The sequence below is a fragment of the Branchiostoma lanceolatum genome, chromosome 1 (genome assembly GCF_035083965.1).
Source record: "Branchiostoma lanceolatum isolate klBraLanc5 chromosome 1, klBraLanc5.hap2, whole genome shotgun sequence".
Classification (NCBI taxonomy): Eukaryota; Metazoa; Chordata; class Leptocardii; order Amphioxiformes; family Branchiostomatidae; genus Branchiostoma; species Branchiostoma lanceolatum.
This window is the reverse complement of record NC_089722.1, coordinates 6206429-6225183: the sequence shown is the minus strand read 5'-3', so window position 1 is coordinate 6225183 and position 18755 is coordinate 6206429. Positions and strand designations below refer to the sequence as shown.

The window sequence follows — 18755 nt, the reverse complement described above, 5'->3', positions numbered from 1 at the left end:
ACCAAAGTTCTCATGTAAGTTGTAAGATTCACCATATGGCCAGTTTTAAGTACCACTTGTGTGTAAGTACTTAAGGTCTCATTCATGAGTTTTTTCGCCCCATAGGCTTACATGTTATAATGCTTTATGGGTGCCTTGCTATTGAAGGTATAGGAAATGCACCAATCTCATTCGTTCCATGTTGAGAACATTAACCCTAGATCATGTTAAAAATTGTCAACAGTTTCACTACATACAAACTCTGTTTATATCATATACAAACTGCACTTAGCTACACCCCCAAAAAAGGCACTGTCCAACTGTAAGCGCTTGACCGCATCACCCAAAATGCAGGGCTATGCACGTACGACCTCGCGCGCGGCTGCCAAACTTTACCTGCTAATTTCTTCAGTAACAACCAATCTTTCATCAGTTTGACGGTTGAGATCAGTTGGGCTGGCTAAAAGGGAATTTCCCACCAATATAAACACAGGTTCAAGCAGCCGTTTATTTTGGGGGGTACGGACTCTTTTATAGTATACACACGGAGTAATACATGAATGAGACCTTAATGTCACTAAGTGTGTTTTCCATATCCATCGTATTGCTAATTTTAAGCAGAGAGCATATTTTCCATCTTTTTCTCTGCGATACAAAACAATTTTTTGTGAGTCACTGATTGGAATGTAACCTTAGTGTAGCCTCCAACCAGGCCCAATGGATTGCAAAGACCGTATCCAACTGGAAGAAGGAGCTTGTATGGCAATCATTGCAAAACGTACTTCTTCTGCAAGTTTGATATGGTCTTCGCAACCTATAGATCTGCTTGGAGATTAACCTTAGTACCCTTTAGAAGTAATTTATAGCTAAGTGAATCTTGAATTAAAAGCACTTAATTAACGAGTGAACCATCAGTTCTGCCCTCCTGATTTACTATTGTTTATCATAGTACAGTATTTATTGCATTTTTTTTAAATTTCTATAAATTGGAAGAACACATCTTAAGGGTTAGCCTGAAGAAAAGCCTTCTTAAGCTACTGTAAATGCAGAAATGTACATGGGGATTTAATTTCGCGGTTGGGACAAAGCAGTGTTCGCGATGGTTTTAAGTTTGCGTTTGAAACAATAGTAGCATTACAGTCACGAAATGGAACGGCTTTTTGCGGTGGTTTTAAGTTTGCGGTAAAGAATTCACAGCAAAAACCAAGCATAAAACCACAGCGTACATTTCTGCATTTACAGTATAATAATATAGATTTTTGCATATTGGCCAGTTATAACATACAGAGTACAGATACTATAAGAAGACTGGTATTCAGGCTACTTCAAATACAGGGTACATCAGACTGACAAAAAAGACATCAATTTTCCTGAGCAGACTTTTTAATCCTCTGGCATTAGACTTAAAAACATGCTTATTTCGGAGTACAAAAAATTATCTGTCTTGCTCCCTGAGTCCATAGATAGATCTGGAACATTCTACTGCAGTTCAGCTTTAAGTTGTAAGATGGCGTCTCCCAACGTCTCATAATCAGCAAGATCGTTGTAGATGTGAGCAGAAATCCTGACATACAGCTCTCCCTGCACTGCCTTCAGTGGCACCTAGGGGGAGTCAGTGCAATGAGCAATGCAGTTAGATCTACCAAGGTAGATAAAACCTCCTTGGATCTACCCAATGTAAAGGTAAGGAGAAAGGGTCAGCAACATTCACTATAAAACTTAAGTGACATGGAGTCATGGACGGTCTACACTTATGCATATATATATATGACAAAAAGGTATATTAATGCTTTCTACTACAGTTTTCCTACATAATTTTTGTACAAAGTCTGGATGCTCAAACAGCTTTAAGAGCAGAAAAAAATTAAATATTTTGGTCAAAATTACAACTTTTTGTCTGGCTAAGCTATAGTATTGCATGATGTAAGGCATATGACTTCATATGATACATACCTCAATGTTAAACCTGTGGTACAGTTGGTTCTGTATCTTCTCAGCCAGGTCATAGGTTGCAGCAGTGCCACCATGGAAAGCAGGAGGCAACTGCACCAGGGCCATGGAAGCTGGCAGGACAAAATAAGCATTCAAACCTTTATTCACATCTTCCACACAAAAATTACTCCTTGAACTATCTATAAACAAACTCAAGACATCAAGACTAAGCATGAAAACCTTCACGATCAGCCAATATAGCATTAAAATGTACTTCTGCAGCTGATAAACTAACAGTGTCAAGCCGGGTATCCATCCTATGCCAGCTGTGATTTGCTCCTGTGATTGCTTCCATGCCAAATATTCTGCCATCGCTATTTGGCAGAACTTCTGATTGCCGCAAAGTCACATTGTCCTCATAATGTCACAGTAACAGGGTTTCAACAGGCGTTCAAGAAGTCAATCCCGGTTACACTGCTTAAGTATTATTCAATGCCAAAAATAACGTAAGGCCGAACATTTCAATGAGGATAGGTGTCAGACTATTCTGTGCAGATGCGACTAGAGGAGGGAAATTAAGGGCTAGAATAGGATGGATACCAAGGGTCTTCATTGATTTATGGCATCTAAATACAGAAACTCAGACAGCACATTTCAAGCATAGGTCTTACCAAACATGTTGAGAGGTGCCAGTACCCCAGTGTTCCATCTCTCCACCAGTAGTTCCGCTGCCTGTGTGACCAGGTCGTGTAGGTACGTCCGGACCCTCTCTGGTCCAACACACTGCCAGAAGTCCAGTACAGTGTGGAGGGACAACATGGAGCTGAAGTCCTTCATACCTGAGGGAAAATACCAGCATGAAGTATGTGAAATGTAAGAGAAAGTTAGGTGTATTTTCATGTGGCCCTTCTACCAACGGTACTGTACTAGTACTTGACTGTGTGCTAAAACAAAAAATGGTCATTGCATAAGGTTTTAAAAAGTAACAGTTATACTGGATACCTGTTCTTGTTTTACCAATCTGTTCTATTGTTTATCTATCTATGGTCTATCTGCAAATCTACAAAAACTAATACCGGTAAAAGATGTATTAAACTTCTTGGCTACTCACTTTCAGAAATATTTCCAAAAATTAGAAATAGTAAAAGAATCAGAAAGATTTTAAAAGATCAGAAAAACTGCTGTCTTTGACCATTTCAAACAGAGGAAAATAAAACATTTATGAAAATTCAGGGGGAATATCTTTTAACTGCCATCTTGCCTTAAATTTGTTTTTACTAAAAACCAAACTAACCTGGGAAGGCAAACTCGGCGTTGAACCCCGCCCCATGTCCGTGGGACACCACCAGCGGGCGTGTCGTCTCCTGTAGATCTCTACGTACATACAGCAGGGCCACGCCCTTCGGACAACAGAACCACTTATGGGCGTTGGTCACGTAATAGTCTGGGTTCAACGACCTGCAGAACACAAAGAGATGACAAAAAAACAGATTAGGGGTTCACTCTCTCTTTGTTCATCCTGCAAGCAATACAAGAAGCTGGAAAATAAAGGATGTCTATCAACCTTTCTTTTGTCCTACCTGCCTTGAAGTTCATTGATGTTGAAATATCAAAGAAGTAGCTGCCAATATCTATCTACCTAAAATTTAATAACTATTCTTGTATTATGAGGAAAGTTATCTCTCACATGTACACAAAATGTTTGGTGGACTACCTGAGGTTGATCGGGAGAGCTCCCAGTGCGTGTGCTCCATCCACTAACACTGGAACTCCTCTGTGGAAGTCAAGGAATAGAAACTGAATTACATCAGCTTTCAAACATCATACTAGCATATCAAACTCACAGTCTGAATATAATGACAAGAAACAAAAAAAAGGATGTGAAGGTGGCCAAAAATGTACAATATAATGGAATATTTGGAGTCAAAATATGTCCCACTAAGTACCACTAATATAATAACAAGACAGCAGTAGCAGTATCTTTCCAGAATTGTTAAAACTCCTTAAAACGCCTGACCTGTCACGACAGATGTCAATCATCTCCTTGAGAGGGTTGATGAAGGGGGTGTTGGAGGGGATGTGGTCGAACACGGCCAGCCGCGTGCCTGGTCTCAGGGTGTCTTGTACTAACGACACAATCTGGAACAGTCACAACTGATTTAACCTTTGTTCTACTGACATGTCCTTTAATCAGGGGAGTAATGTAGCCCTTTTAAACTGTGAGCAGGCATGGCACGGAGGACAGGTGGCTAACTTTTGTACATTTGCACAGTCAGCATATAATTCCATGGGTCCCATAATCAATGCTGTGTCACAAATCAATCAAAAAGGCCAGCTTACCGGTACTTCTGATGGGAAAGCCTGACTAGCTTTAGCCCATCTTCAACATATTCCATAACAACCCGCTTTTCACTAGACCTGGCTGCAACTGTGGAGGGACCGCTGAGCAACAAAAGATTTGACAACTCGCTCACTGAATTTCATATGTATAAAGAACAAATGTTTTATGTTTCAGATGTGTGTGTTTTTTTTGTATTTTAAATCATCTTTAACTCTAACTTACGGTTGTCATATTGTCAGCTTGCAGTATGCATCATTACAAAATCAGAATCAGGAAACCTAGACTGGTATCTTCACCTGTTCTGGACCCTCCAGTGGAAACCTGACCACCTCCTCCTGTATGGTAACACCTGTCTCATCACGTACGTGTGACAGCAGTTTCTTCACGGCGCCGTAAGTGACGCTGAGGCAGTAGATCACGTCTCCGGGACCGAACTTCTGGCTCTTGATCACGGCATTAGTGCCGGTGGACGCGTTGGTTACCAAGGCGATGTCTCTGGGGTCCGCTCCTGATAGAGTGGAAAGTAAGTTTTTGATGTTCTCAAAACCACTGCAATGTTAAGATTAATTTTTCCACAGTATTTCCACATTACATAATGTGCTGTTTAGTTTTTCTGAATAATATGATAAGCTTTGCAAAAAATTTGGTGTCATCTGCTTCCTAGATAGAAATTTGTAGTGCTGTAAGTGCTGTTATATTTCCATTCATGATGAAAAGACATGCAAATGTAAGAATGCTACAAACCTACAAACTGTGCCGCCCTGCGGCTCACCCACACCAGGTGAGGCAACACCTGTCTGTCAAAGAAACGCAGCGGCTGTCGCTCCACCTCCACCTGCCATTTCTGAGGAAACAAATTTAAGAAATCAGTATGTTTCATAAATTGACACCTACATTTTGCATTATATCACATTTGGCACTGATTCTAGCCTGGGTGCCTGCCTTTTTAACTTTACTCCACTCTCTTGGTTGCTTCTAATAACAGAAGTGACTGAGAGAGCAGCGTAAAGCTAAAAAGGCTGGCACCCAGGCTACACTGATTCTTCCATCAAATTTCTTATCAATTATGTTTTGAAGTTTATTCTTACTCTGTTGCTCCTTACTGCAACTAACTACCAACTTAAAGTTTTCTGTTTCTTGCTCTTTACATCAAAGAAAACACCTGCAGTGCATCTGTCTGCCTCTAGGAGGCATAGCTGCAACTGATAGGGAAATCACCATGGCAACATCCAGGGCATCCTTCAGGGCAGCACCAAACGCTCCGTGGTTCAGGAACACACAGTCTTCCTGGAACAAGAAAAGGGATATCTGATTATTGTCAAATCCAAATGTGACATATAGCTAATACTGAAAAGCAATATGAATTGTTTACCAAGTTTCAAAAAATTAAGCTCAGTGACTTAATGTTGCTATATCAATAGAGAACAAGAGTCTGAGGACCCAAAATCTCCATGAAATTTGTTTTTTATTTTATTTATGTTGTGTTAGGTTTGTGTATGTTATTTGTTGTTGGGTTGTTATGTTATGTTTTATCTGCTTCAGGGTGGTTGTGTTTATATTTGTTTTATGTTGTCTGTTACGCCTCAGTGCATTGGTTTCTCCTTCTCTTTTGGCTCTCATGTGTATCTCTGACACCTGGAGACATCCCGACCTTGCCTACGAAGTTGTGTAAATTATAAACAGGGACAGGGACAGCGGTTGATAGAACACAACTTTACAGGTGAATAAAAGACAGGGGTACAATAGATAAGCAGGAAAGGTTTAGTGACCAGATCATGTCAAAGTGCTACGTAGTTACCTATAAACTGGTAGCATTGTACGTTAAATATATTGTGGTCCACAGTACCATTGCCAAACCATTGAGAAAATAAAGCCAGACCACAACTGGTACATGGTATGAGCAAGAAACAGCCTGTTAACAGGTCAAAGTGAATTTACACATAATCAAATGTGTGATGTGTCCTGGTTTGTTCACATACCTTATGCTTTGGATCCCCATCATATATCCTTTGATCCACAGAAACTGATCTTGACCTCTTCTTTGCTATTTTCCCATATTATTCAACTGGGGTCCTCAAACATACAGACAGACTGGAATGAGTTGCCTTACATTAAAACCATGTAAAACTGTTCCTTTCACTACCTGCTGTCAAGCTTCTAGTCTGGTCAAATCAGTCCCTACAGACTGTTAAGCGCCAACAGCTGTTAACAACCAACAGTTGCTAAATTGATTGATGGGCTTGGCAAGCTAAAGCCAACAGCTGTTGACCATTGACCCACTTACGCGGATATAGGATACCCGATATAGGATAGGCCAACACAGCAAATATAGATTTCCCCATTACTTAGGCAAATTAAGTCCAATTTGCATAATTTGCACTTCATTGTATACAACCCTCTCTAAGCTACCTGCCAAGTAAATAACATGAAAATCTGTCGCTCCTTTCTTCAGTTATTCTCCTTTGAAAATATTTACAAACACGCCATTGCAGTTCCAGTGACACATACCAGGGGGCCCAAAATCGACCTTGACCTTTCTCCTCCCAGCACCTACCCACATACCAAATATCATTTCAATCCATCCACACGTTCTTCAGTTATGCTGATTTTAAGCTTCCGGTGACACATACATACAAACACGGTGACACAAACATACACACACGCGCACACACACACAAACACAATAACTTCGCATGATTTGAACTTCAGTGTGTACATCTCCATCCAACCTACCAACGTACCAAATAACATGAAAATCTGTTGTTCCTCTCTTCAGTTAAACCCCTTTAGAACATTTTTACAAATAGGCCATTGCAGTTCCAGGGACACAAACCAGGGGGCCAAAAATCGACCTTGACCATTCTCCTCCCAGCGCATACCCACATACCAAATATCACTACAATCCATCTACACGTTCTACAGTTATGCTGACTTTAAGCATACGACGACACCCATGCAAACGATTTACCTCCTTACTTATGCAAATTCGGTCTCATCTGCATAGTTTGCACTTAAGTGTGTACAACTTGGTCTAACCTACCTGTGTACCAAAGAACATGACGATCTGTCCATCCACTCTTCAGTTCTTCTACATTTAAGATTTTATCAAATACGCCATTGCAGTTCCAGTCACACATGCTAGGAGGCCCAAAATCGACCTTGACCTTCCTCCACCTAACACCCACCCACATACCAAAAATCATTTCAATCCATGTACAGGTTCTACAGTTATGGTGACTTTAAGCGACCGGTGACACAAACATACACACAAACACCAAACGCAAGCAAAACAGTACTCCATGAAAAAGCCTTTTTTCATGGAGATAAAAAAAGCAAGAAACATATTTTCTATTGAGCTGCATGCTGGTAAATGTACATTCAAACTTGAGACCTGAAACAAAGCTATAAGTTATAGTTCTTCCAAGGAGCTTCTGAGAACCTCCTTGGTTCTTCTACATAGTTTTGAGGGCACCTAGAGAATAGGTGTTCACCAGGGCCCTGTGCCATTATATAGAACATCCTGGATAGAGTTGTCTACAGCCATGATACATCAGCAGCTGACGGTTGTGGATGATTGATTGATTGATTGATTGATAACATAAGAAGAACATAACATTTACCTCCAATAGGAAGTGCTTTTTTCTCATCTCCTTCCCGAATTTAGGGCACTTTTCTGGATCCTTGTAGTCCTCAAAGGAGGGAAGGTCAAAGGGCAAAGGTGGTGGTACATACCGATCCTGAAATATACAAGATTTAATCAACATGTGCTGTAGCAAAATGGTATAATGTTTTAAATATAATACATGTACCAAGTTATAGTATGGCAATGCATCTTATGTGTCATTCAGTAAGTCTTCATCACTAGAAAGCTAATGTATACTAGTATGTTCCTTGAAAGTGATACAGTACCTTGTTTGTTATGATCACCCTATAGCAGTCATCCCCATAACCGATTTCATGGTACTGTATGAGTGTATGTCCCCCCAAAAAGTGAAAAAAATTCCCAGCCATTGTCAGACACTGGGTTGGTAGGGATTTAAATACTATGACTGCAGCACTCTTGTTTAGTGACACACTCACATAGTCAACGCATATTCACCGTGTTACGATTATGCAGTGAAAAGGTCAAGAGCAGTTGCAAAAACTGCACCAAGAAAACAACCACAATTTCAAGATTTATGACTTCTTATTGACTAACTCTCACCTCTGGTTGATTAATCAGCTCCTGAACATTGGAGGACTGGAAAGATCCAAAATCTCTTCTCCCACCTTCAAAAGTATAATAAGTCACTTAACATATAGCTTTAGTGGATAACTGTTACATAGCACATGACAAGCAAAGCAAAGTTTATAATGAGTACTTTTAGCATAGGGCTTATTTCTTTAATTTTTTGTTGTTGTTGTCTCTTTAGTCCAAAGAACAGGCCAAGAAAAATATGCCTAATGTAAGACTCCAATCATGGTAGTCAAAGACGATAGGAGACGAATGTGACGGGAAGAAGGTCTATAATCAGGAACACAACATAGAACAAAAAGTCTCTCTCTCTTGGGTCGTACCACTCTCCGCCCGGGGGGTGGCGGCTTCAACTATTCGAACTTTACACTCTTCGCCCCTATCTAAAATGAAATTCTCCTGAATTTCAAACAAGTTATGTGTATCTTTAACATCCTGTATCTTTGTTTTAAACATACCCAACATTAATAACAGCTAACAACTTCTCTTTCTTTAACATCCTGCATCTTTGTTTTAAACATAACCAACATTGATAACAGCTAACGACTTCTCTTTCTTTAACATCCTGTATCTTTGTTTTAAACATAACCAACGTTAATAACAGCTAACGACTTCTTTTTCTTTGGCATGACTACTATGCGTGGACAACATAATTCCGTGACAAACAGTTCTAACTGTATTCTAGCAGGTATAGAATTTGACATGGAATGTTCTGGTATCTAACACAGGTTGCTTCGTGAACTCAAGTCCCAGTGTTGTAAGTCCTAGCATCTGGTCGACGGGAATACCTCTGACATAGTCCAGGTTAAGCGGCGGCACTTTAGTCCATAACACAGTCAGCGAACCTTGATGGTCTGGTAACTCGGCGGCCATGCCGTGTGGTGTGCTGATTCGTGTCTCCTACAGAAGTCGCCTGTTGAGGAGCTTGGTCCTCAAAGCTGTCGCACGCCAGTTGTGACGTCGGCGCGTCGCCGGTGGGCACCGGCTGACGATCCCGATGCTGCGCCACGGTTGGCAGTGTGTAGCAAGGCTTCAGTCTGTTATAATGCACTATTTTCCTGCGGTTGCTTCGAGCGTCCTTGATCCTGTATGTAACCCCCGGTTCTCCATCGGAGTGTAGTCGTTCCATGACTACAAATGGACCTTTCCAACGGGGTTTGAGTTTTCGGCGTAGCGCCGTAGGATCGTTGACCCAGACCTTGTCGCCTGTCTTGTATGGCCTGTGGGACGTAGTGGAGTCGTATGCAGCTTTCTGGCGACTGCTTGCTCGTTGCATGTTTTGTCTTGCGTGAGCGAAGGCTGTGCGAAGACTGCTTGTCAGAGTTTTGACGTATGACCTTGCCGTGGTTGTGGGCGGCGCTCCCGGTGGGGTCGTGCCAAATATCACATCAGCGGGAAGATTTGCCTCCCTTCCATGGGCGAGGAGGAAGGGCGTGTAGCCGGTGGAGGCGTGCACAGATGTGTTATATGCCAGTAGAACATGAGAGAGATGGTCGTCCCAGTCGTCGCCCATAGGCGATACATACTTCGAGAGCATTGCTTTCAACGTTCGATTGAAGCGCTCCACTAGTCCATCCCCTTGGGGATGGTAGGGGGTTGTGCGGCTTTTGGCGATACCCAGTGCAGCGTACAGTTCTTTCATTAAATCTGCCTCGAACTGACGACCTTGGTCGGAGTGCAGAGAGGACGGGACACCATGTTCTCTGATGTAGTGGGTAAAGAGGACTTGAGCCACTGTAGGGGCATCTTGGCGCGGAATAGCATAGGCGTTAGCATATTTAGTGAAGAAGTCCTGTAACACTAGGCAGTACCGATTTCCTTTTTTTGATTTCGGAAGTTCGGTCAAGTCCATGGCCACCTTCTTGAACGGGCCATCGGCTCGAATGGGTTTCAGAGGTGCTCGAGCTGAGGGTGTCGGTGCTGTCCTTGTGGCGCAATGTTGGCAGGCGCGACACCACCTCTTGACGTCTTGGTTCATGCCCGGCCAGTAGAAGCGGATATATACCCTTCTCAGTGTTTTTGTGATTCCCAAGTGTCCCGAGCAAGAGCCATTGTGTAGTTCCTGCAGAATGGCGGGCCTTAGGCTTGCAGGTGCCACCCGTTGATAGATCACGTGGCAATTTGCGTTGGGTTTCCACCGTCGGTACAGGACACCACGTTTGACCACGAGCGAATGGTACTGGTCCCACAAGGCTTTCAGAGATCGGCCTCGTCGACTGATGGTGTGCCATGGGGGCCTGCCCTGGCGTTGTCTCTTCCATTGTATAATTTCTGAAATATCCTGATCCGCCTCTTGTGCCTGTTGTACCTTATGAGGTAACGAGTGTCCGTCGGGGGGATCCGTCGGCGGGGGCGGCAGTTGACCATCAGGCGGATCGTCAAGTGGCACTGTTAGCTGATTGGCCGAAGGATCGTGGGGTAGGGTCGGTGGTTGGTCGACAGCGGCCACTGACGCTGGCAGGCGCGATAGAGCATCGGCACGGGGTAACAAGTGTTCATCTGGGGGATCCGTTGGCGGGGGCGGCAGTTGACCATCAGGAGGGTTGTCAAGAGGCGCTGTTGGCTGTTCAGCCGAAGGATCTTGGGGTAGGGTCGGTGGTTGGTCGACCGTAGCCACTGGCGCGGGCAGGCGCGAGAGAGCATCGGCGTTGCTGTTGGCTTTTCCCGCACGGTAGGTAAGGTCGAACTCGTATGTAGACAGTTCCACAGCCCATCTAGAACGCCGTCCTGTTGGATCGTGCGTAGTGAGCTTGTTGGACCACCCGAGTAAGGGCTTGTGGTCAGTCATGACAGTAAAGCGCCGTCCCGCGAGGTAGGTGCGGAAGTGACGGATGCTCCACACGACGGCCCACATCTCTCGGTCGAACGTAGCCCATCGCCTCCCTTGTGCAGTGAGCGTACAACTGGCGTATGCGACCACTTGTTCGCCACGGTCGGTGGTCTGGGATAGCACTGCTCCAACTGCGGAATCCGACGCATCAGTGTGTAGCGTAAATGGTCGGCTGAAATCTGGGTATGCCAAGATCGGTGGAGACGTCAACGCTTCCCGTAGGGTCTCGAAGGCTGCCTGACAATCTGAAGACCAGGAAAAGGATGAGCCCTTTCTTGTCAGGACGTGCAGAGGCTCGGCAATCTTGGCGAAGTGGCGTACGAATTTCCGATAGTAGGACGCCAGCCCTAAGAAGGATCTTACGTGAGCGATTGAGGTAGGGGTAGGCCAATTGCGGACTTTGTCAGTGTTGGTTGGATCGGGTTGGACGCCATGTCGGGAAACCACGTGGCCAAGGAAGTGGACTTTTGGCTGCGCAAACTTGCACTTCTCGGCGTTGAGTTTCAAGTTGGCAGAACGGAATCGGGAAAGAACTTCCTCCAGGACCGTGAGATGATCCTCGAATGTGCGCGAAAAGAGGATAATGTCATCAAGGTAGGCTAGACATGACCTCCAGTCTAATCCCGCCAGGAGGAGTTCCATTAACCGCTGAAATGTCGATGGCGCGTTCGTGAGGCCGAACGCCATGACTGTGAATTGGTACAGGCCACGGCCGGTGGTGAAGGCCGTCTTCTCACGATCGTCCGGATGGACGGGGACCTGCCAGTACCCGGCCGTCATGTCCAATGTGGTGAAGTATGCTGAGCCCGACAGGGCATCGATGGTGTCGTCCGTCCGGGGAAGGGGATGAGCATCCTTGACTGTTGCGTGGTTCAATTTTCGGTAGTCGACACAGAATCGATGGGTGCCATTTTTCTTTCGGACCAGGACTACGGGTGCGGCCCATGGGCTTTGACTGGGCTCGACCACACCCGCATCCAGCATCTCTGCGACTTGCCGTTGTACCTCGGCCTGGCGGTGGATGGGCATTCTGTGTGGTCGTTGTTTAATTGGCCGGTCATCATGGGTAATTATGCGGTGTTGAGCGAGGGACGTGCGACCTCTGTCCCCTGGGTGACGACTGAAAACGTCAGAATAACGCTGGAGGAGGTCAGAGAGTTGGCACGCCTCATCCGGGGAAAGGTGGGTGGTGTCGACACTGGGAGGAGTGGTGCTGGCCAAAGGATCTTGTTCGGCGATGTCATCATCGTCTAATGGCAGGAAGGATCCCAGTGGCATGGCTGCTTTCAGCGTGACAGGTTCATCTGATGTGTTGGTCACCTCACAAACGGTTTCAGAGTTGTTGACTGTGGCGACCGTTCTGGCAATGGCGAACCCTTTGTCGGTGTAGGGGCGTGGTTCCAATAAACCAGCGTAGTCATTAGGGATGGGGCGTGTCGCCATTCCGGGTGTGAGGCGGACCGGTATCGCCATGACGGAATGTGGGGGCACTAAGGTGGTGCGACATACAGCGGCATGGCAAACTGTGGGAAGCAGCTGAGATGACGTTAGGAGTGGTAGGGGTTGTCCTCCGATAGTCAGTGTACCCCTGCCAGCATCAAGGATGACCTGTTGGGAAACGCAGAAGTCCCAACCGAGGAGGGCAGGTTGATCTGCATCACGGACGACATGGACGGGATGAGTTGCTTCACGGTCGCCCAGGTGGATGTGTAGGTCAATAACTCCAATAGTGTCCAACACTTGACCGGTGACTGACCGCGCCGGAGTAAATTGCTTCATCAGGGGACGACACCGCAGATGGGGGATGGAGTTGTACAGTTGTTCGCTAATGAGGGAAATGGCTGATCCTGTGTCAATAAGTGTGTTCGTGGCTGACCCCTCCAAGATGGCGGAAATGTGGGATGTGGGCGGGAATCGGTGGGAGGGGTGCTGTGAGGGGGCCTGCGGTTGGTCTACTGATGCCCGGCCCGCGGCATCAGAGGAAGGTCGTTTCCCTGGTCAGCAAAACGGACTGATCTGGAAGGTGAGCGGGAGTGGTTGCGGTCTGAAGACGGCTGGCGGTATGGAGAGCGAGACCGCGAGTCAGTGGAGTGACGGTACGGGGAGTTGGGGCGGTCTGAAGACGGCTGGCGGTATGGAGAGCGAGACCGCGAGTCAGTGGAGTGACGATACGGGGAGTTGGGGCGGTCTGAAGACGGCTGGCGGTATGGCGAGCGAGAACCCGAGTCAGTGGAGTGACGGTACGGGGAGTTGGGGCGGACATTGTCCGATGGGTGAGATGGGGAACGGGCACGAGTGTCGGTAGTTCCGCGGTATGGTGAACGTGAACGGCTGTTGGCGAAGGAACCGTTACGGTACGGCGAGCGGGAACGATCGGCAGGCGGTTGGCGGAAAGGTGAGGTGGAACCGGAGCGGGCTTCGTAGTAGGGCCTGGGTGCTGGGGACAGATGCTGGCTTCGGAACAGGTTGGTGAGGATAGAGACCTGCTCGGTCAGGTTGGCCACGGCTGTGTGCAAATCGTCTCGCTGGACGGCATTCACCGGTTGCTCTCGAGTTTCCCGCGGGGCGGAGGCGGCCACTGCTTGCTCGTAGAGGGTGGCAATCTCTGCAGCCTCTTCGATGGTGGCAGGGTTTCGCTCCATCACTCGGAGGCGCGTGGCAGCATCAATGCCTTGTGTAAAGTATTGGAGGGCAACCCCCTTGATGGCTGGCTCGTTGTAGCGTTTTGACGCGTTTTGATGCGTTGTAGCGTATGCACGCCGGACCAGTTCTTCTAGTTCTGCTGCGAATACGATGAATGACTCACCAGGTTGGCGTTTCCGTTGCGCTAGGGATTGTTGGAAACTGAAGGTAAACCTGTCTTGAGAAAAGGCATGTGACAGCATCCCGAGGAGGTTGGTGTAATCGCGGCGGATGTCCTGTTGGAGGCTCTGGAAGTATGTTAATGCAGGTCCATCCAGGAAGGTGGGGAGGATACGTGCTCGTACGTCAGGGGTGTACTGATGGGCGTCTGCGTAAACCTCAAATTTACCAAGCCAGACATGGAAGTCTTCCTCCCCCTTGCCAAGGAAGTGCGCTGGTAGGTGCGTTTTGAGGTGTAGTGGGGTAGCTGGAACCGGCCCGGAACCTGTCTGTGGTGTGGGTGGTGGCGGCTGTTTCCATGTAGCACCTGACGGCATACCGGGTGGTGGTAGTTGGTATGTAGCACCTGGGGACGTACCAGGTGGTGGTGGTTGTTTGAATGTGGCACCTGGAGCTGTACCGGGTGGTGATAGTTGGTATGTAGCACCTGCGGACGTACCGGGTGGTGGTGGTGGTTGTTTCCATGTAGCACCTGACGACATACCGGGTAGTGGTAGTTGGTATGTAGCACCTGAGGACGTACCAGGTGGTGGTGGTTGTTTGAATGTGGCACCTGGAGCTGTACCGGGTGTTGGAAGTCGGTGTGTAGCACCTACCGAAGTACCGGGTGGTGGTGGTTGGTATGTAGCACCTGCCGAAATACCGGGTGGTGGTGGTTGGTATGTAGCACCTGCCGAAGTACCGGGTGGTGGTGGTTGGTAGGGGACCATACGATATTTAGCGGGGGGGGAGGGGTGGTGCACTGGAAGTCCGGTCAAAAAATTTCTCCATGACCCTCCCCCCCATTTCAAAAAATTTTTCCATGACCCTCCCCCCCACCTCGAAGAAATTTACCATGACCCTCCCCCTACAGGTATCGTGTAAAAATGGTAGAAAAACGACCCCCATTTATAAAACAACTACTATATGGACATCGGGCGTCCATTTGGGATAGCTGACGCATGCTATAAAACAAGAACCGGGAACCAGCGGTTGTCGGTACCAGAGGCGATAGCAAAAAAAATCAAATTGTATAGGGGGCAAGACAGTTGAGAAAATTTTGAAATCGGGACCCTTTGAACTGCTATATGAGAGACAAATTTTGCTGGAAGAGTAAGCTAAGTTTAATCAAGCAGATATATAGACATCTCTATTGTAAAAAGAAATACAGCTTGATTTTTTGGGGACGATGCCCTCTGACATATTTTTCGCCGCGGGAGGCGCGACATGCACCCGCAGGAAAATCTAAAAATCTTTAACCATTGAAATGCTATTTCCCGAATTTTGATGAACAAATTTTGCTGGTAAACAAAGTAAGTTTAATGACCCAGGGGCGAAGCCCCCCCGGAAGCTCTTGCATTTTTAGGCTATTGAGAAGGCTTCTTTGTCAGTTTTGAGGGTTATATTTATGATAATCATGGTAGTCAATCAACTTCTATTCTCCACAGGACCTTGACATACAATACTTAAGTTTAGGTGAAACCGTGAAAGACAACTAAAATCTCAGAAACAACAATATCAATAGTTTATTCAAGGAGATTTTAACCTCGCTGGTTTATTTAGCTACTCAAAAATATCAATAGTCGATACCAGTTTTCCGTTTTTTTTTGCTGTGTCCGTCTTCTCCGAAGTCGAAGCGCTACAATATCGTCGCTGTCAGAAGTTCTCTTCGGTGCGAAATAAGAAGCGATATTCCTGGTATTCCCACGCTTAATTTCCAGAAAAATCGCCGCCGAGGCGGTCGTCCCTCGGCGACGTAACTCTCTCTGCGGCGAAAGTCCCTTTGTCGGCATAATTTAGAGAACCTAAGTCGGCCCGTGTTAATAGAAATCGCGTCACCCCCCTAGATTGCCCAAATATATACGCCGCCGTTCCAGGAAGCCTCCGAAACCGCTGTTCTGCGTCAAATTGTAACTACTACAGAAAACGTGGAACTGAAAGTTCAAGGAACGTAAAAATCACCGGTCGCCAGAAGTTCGCTGGTGACTGCCACACGTAGTTCCAACTCACGTATTTTCCCAGGAAATTGCCGCTGATTGACAGTCGGCAGCCTTTGATGACAGTCGCCAAGGCGCCAGAAAGACTAGATGCCCTGGGAACAAGGAAAGTCGTGGGCGGCGCCACAAATTTGAAGCAGCCGAATCGTCTAATCATGGCGAAGCTTATCAATTTAGTTGAAACATTATCTTCCTACTTTGGTAGAAATGAATTTTATGTGCATCAATTCACTGTTCTGGATGAAAAAATGACATAACCTTGCTCCAGAAATTTGTCAGAAATACAGTTAAAAATTAATTCTCTCCCGCACTGACAAAGAAAGGAATCTTTTACGTTATCAAATAACAGCTTCTGTGTTGCTCAACTGCGGACTATCAAAACTTCCAAATAAGGAGATTACCCGGAATCTGATACATTTACGGCTGTTCTAATAGTCCGGGACCCACCCCGCTGATCGTCACAGAGAGGCGTACTCGGCCATGTCGGCTACTGTTACGTTTTGGCGCGATGCTGCCGGGTGTACTCTCCAAGCAGAGCATGGGTTTCGACTGGTTTTTGACGTGTTTTTAGGCGTTTTTGCCGGGCTTTGTACTTTGTCTAGACAAAAAAAAAAAGATGACAAAGTAGAACGCCCGACAAAAACGCCTAAAAACACGTCAAAAACCAGCCGAAACCCATGCTCTGCTTGGAGAGTAGCCGGGTGGGAGGGGCTGTGAGATAAGATCGGAGCGGTAAGGCGGGGTGCTAATTTAGTATTTGGCACCTCCCTTAGAGCTGATAGCTGGATAGCTTCCTGTGAAACAGTGGAGGCGCGTGCTGGACGTGTGCTTCGGCATGTTTACTACGGTAGTTTTGTATTTTTTCGCCGCTACGCTGGGTGAAAATACAGCATGCATAGCAGGCTATTTACAGCGTCAGTTTGTCGGCCCACAGCATAATGTTTATGCACAACAATTCAACGGATTCGTAAAAAAAAGTCCATGACCCTCCCCCCCAACCCAGAATTTTTTTCCATGACCCTCCCCCCCACCTCGAAAAATTTTTCCATGACCCTCCCCCCCCAACGCACCACCCCTCCCCCCCCGCTAAATATCGTATGGTCCCTAGGTAGCACCTGCCAAAGTACCGGGTGGTGGTGGTTGGTATGTAGCACCTGCCGAAGTACCGGGTGGTGGTGGTTGGTAGGTAGCACCTGCCGAAGTACCGGGTGGTGGTGGTTGTTGGAATGTGGCACTTGGAGATGTACTAGGTGGTGGTAGTAGGTATGTAGCATCTGAAGACATATCAGGTGGTGGTGGTTGTTGGAATGTGGCACCTAATTCTAACGATGAACTAGGTGGTGGTGGTTGCCGGACTGTAGCACCTGAAGGCGTAGGAGCGGTTAAAGCTGGTCCGGGGAACCGCTGTGTGAGACCCGCCTGAGTAGGCGAAGCCACTAGAGGTGTACGTGAGTTTGTCGATGTCATCGGGTTATAATGAGGAAACGAAACTTCAGAGTCAATGACAAATTCCCCCGGATTGTTAGTCGATGTCATACGACGAGATAGCCCAAGCTACGGACGAACGGGAATGTGGCAGTAGCCTACCTTCTGCTGGGAAGGTTTCAGAACAGAACGCACGTGGTCCGGGGGGAGGGGGGCATCGGCCAGACGGAGCTGCGGGAAGCGATTTTTCCGGCAGGGACGAGTAAGATTCGTGGTGCATCGACGGAGAAGGTTCGAACACCGCTGCCATCAGTGTAAGACTCCAATCATGGTAGTCAAAGACGATAGGAGACGAATGTGACGGGAAGAAGGTCTATAATCAGGAACACAACATAGAACAAAAAGTCTCTCTCTCTTGGGTCGTACCACTCTCCGCCCGGGGGGTGGCGGCTTCAACTATTCGAACTTTACACTAACATAAACTTAATTTGTTTAAACACAAAGCAAAATTGCTGAGTCATATAATCTGACGCTACATTTTAAAGTCTGTTGTGATTGCAGTTGATAGTGTTCTCAATTCAAAGATCGGTTTATTGTATCGTTACACGAAAAACACATAAATACAAGTTGGCTCGGATTTGAACCGGTTTGCTTGTTACCACGCCCCCCTCCCCATATGCGCCTGTTGCGTGCCGCCCCCGGCCCCTCCATAATAACACGCGAATTTAGAAATCTTTCATACTTTATACATCTACAAAAAGCGGAAAGCTTTTGCTGTTGCATGTAACCTTTCTGCGACATCCGACATTTACAGTCGCTTCCCGCTCAGACCGGCAGACGACAGAGCATGCAGAGACAAATTTGTACATACCGCTCTTCGCCATCTTCTTTGCTGCTCAGTAGTACTGCAGCGACACCTGTCGGAAATTCCTTAGCTTACAGCATTCATAATTTCTTTATAATGGAAGCAACTTTATAACTTTTTAGCATTTATAAGGTCTTATAACGTTGAATATTACGACGAGTTTCTTTCTGCTGGCTTTCCTTTTTTTATTACTGATTGGTCAAAAGTAATTACATCAAGTATGACTTTACATCTGACTCAATTTTGACCAATCAACTATGAGTATACACCAATGACTTGCCTGTCGAACAGTAAACATAATTGTGATTCAA

At 46.3% G+C, this 18755-nt stretch overlaps 1 protein-coding gene across 1 annotated transcript; it reads right to left on the bottom strand.

Moving 5' to 3' along the window:
• Window positions 1-162: 162 nt before the first annotated feature.
• On the bottom strand, window positions 163-18498 carry LOC136431206 (uncharacterized). The gene is made up of 12 exons (XM_066422514.1): window positions 18451-18498; window positions 8457-8521; window positions 7873-7989; window positions 5471-5539; window positions 4997-5096; window positions 4549-4760; window positions 3929-4050; window positions 3626-3685; window positions 3206-3369; window positions 2583-2750; window positions 1933-2042; window positions 163-1581 (listed from the first exon to the last, which is right to left on the bottom strand). The coding sequence occupies exons 1-12, from the start codon at window positions 18461-18463 to the stop codon at window positions 1459-1461; spliced, it is 1323 nt and encodes a 440-aa protein (XP_066278611.1). The 5' UTR covers window positions 18464-18498; the 3' UTR covers window positions 163-1458.
• Window positions 18499-18755: the final 257 nt, after the last annotated feature.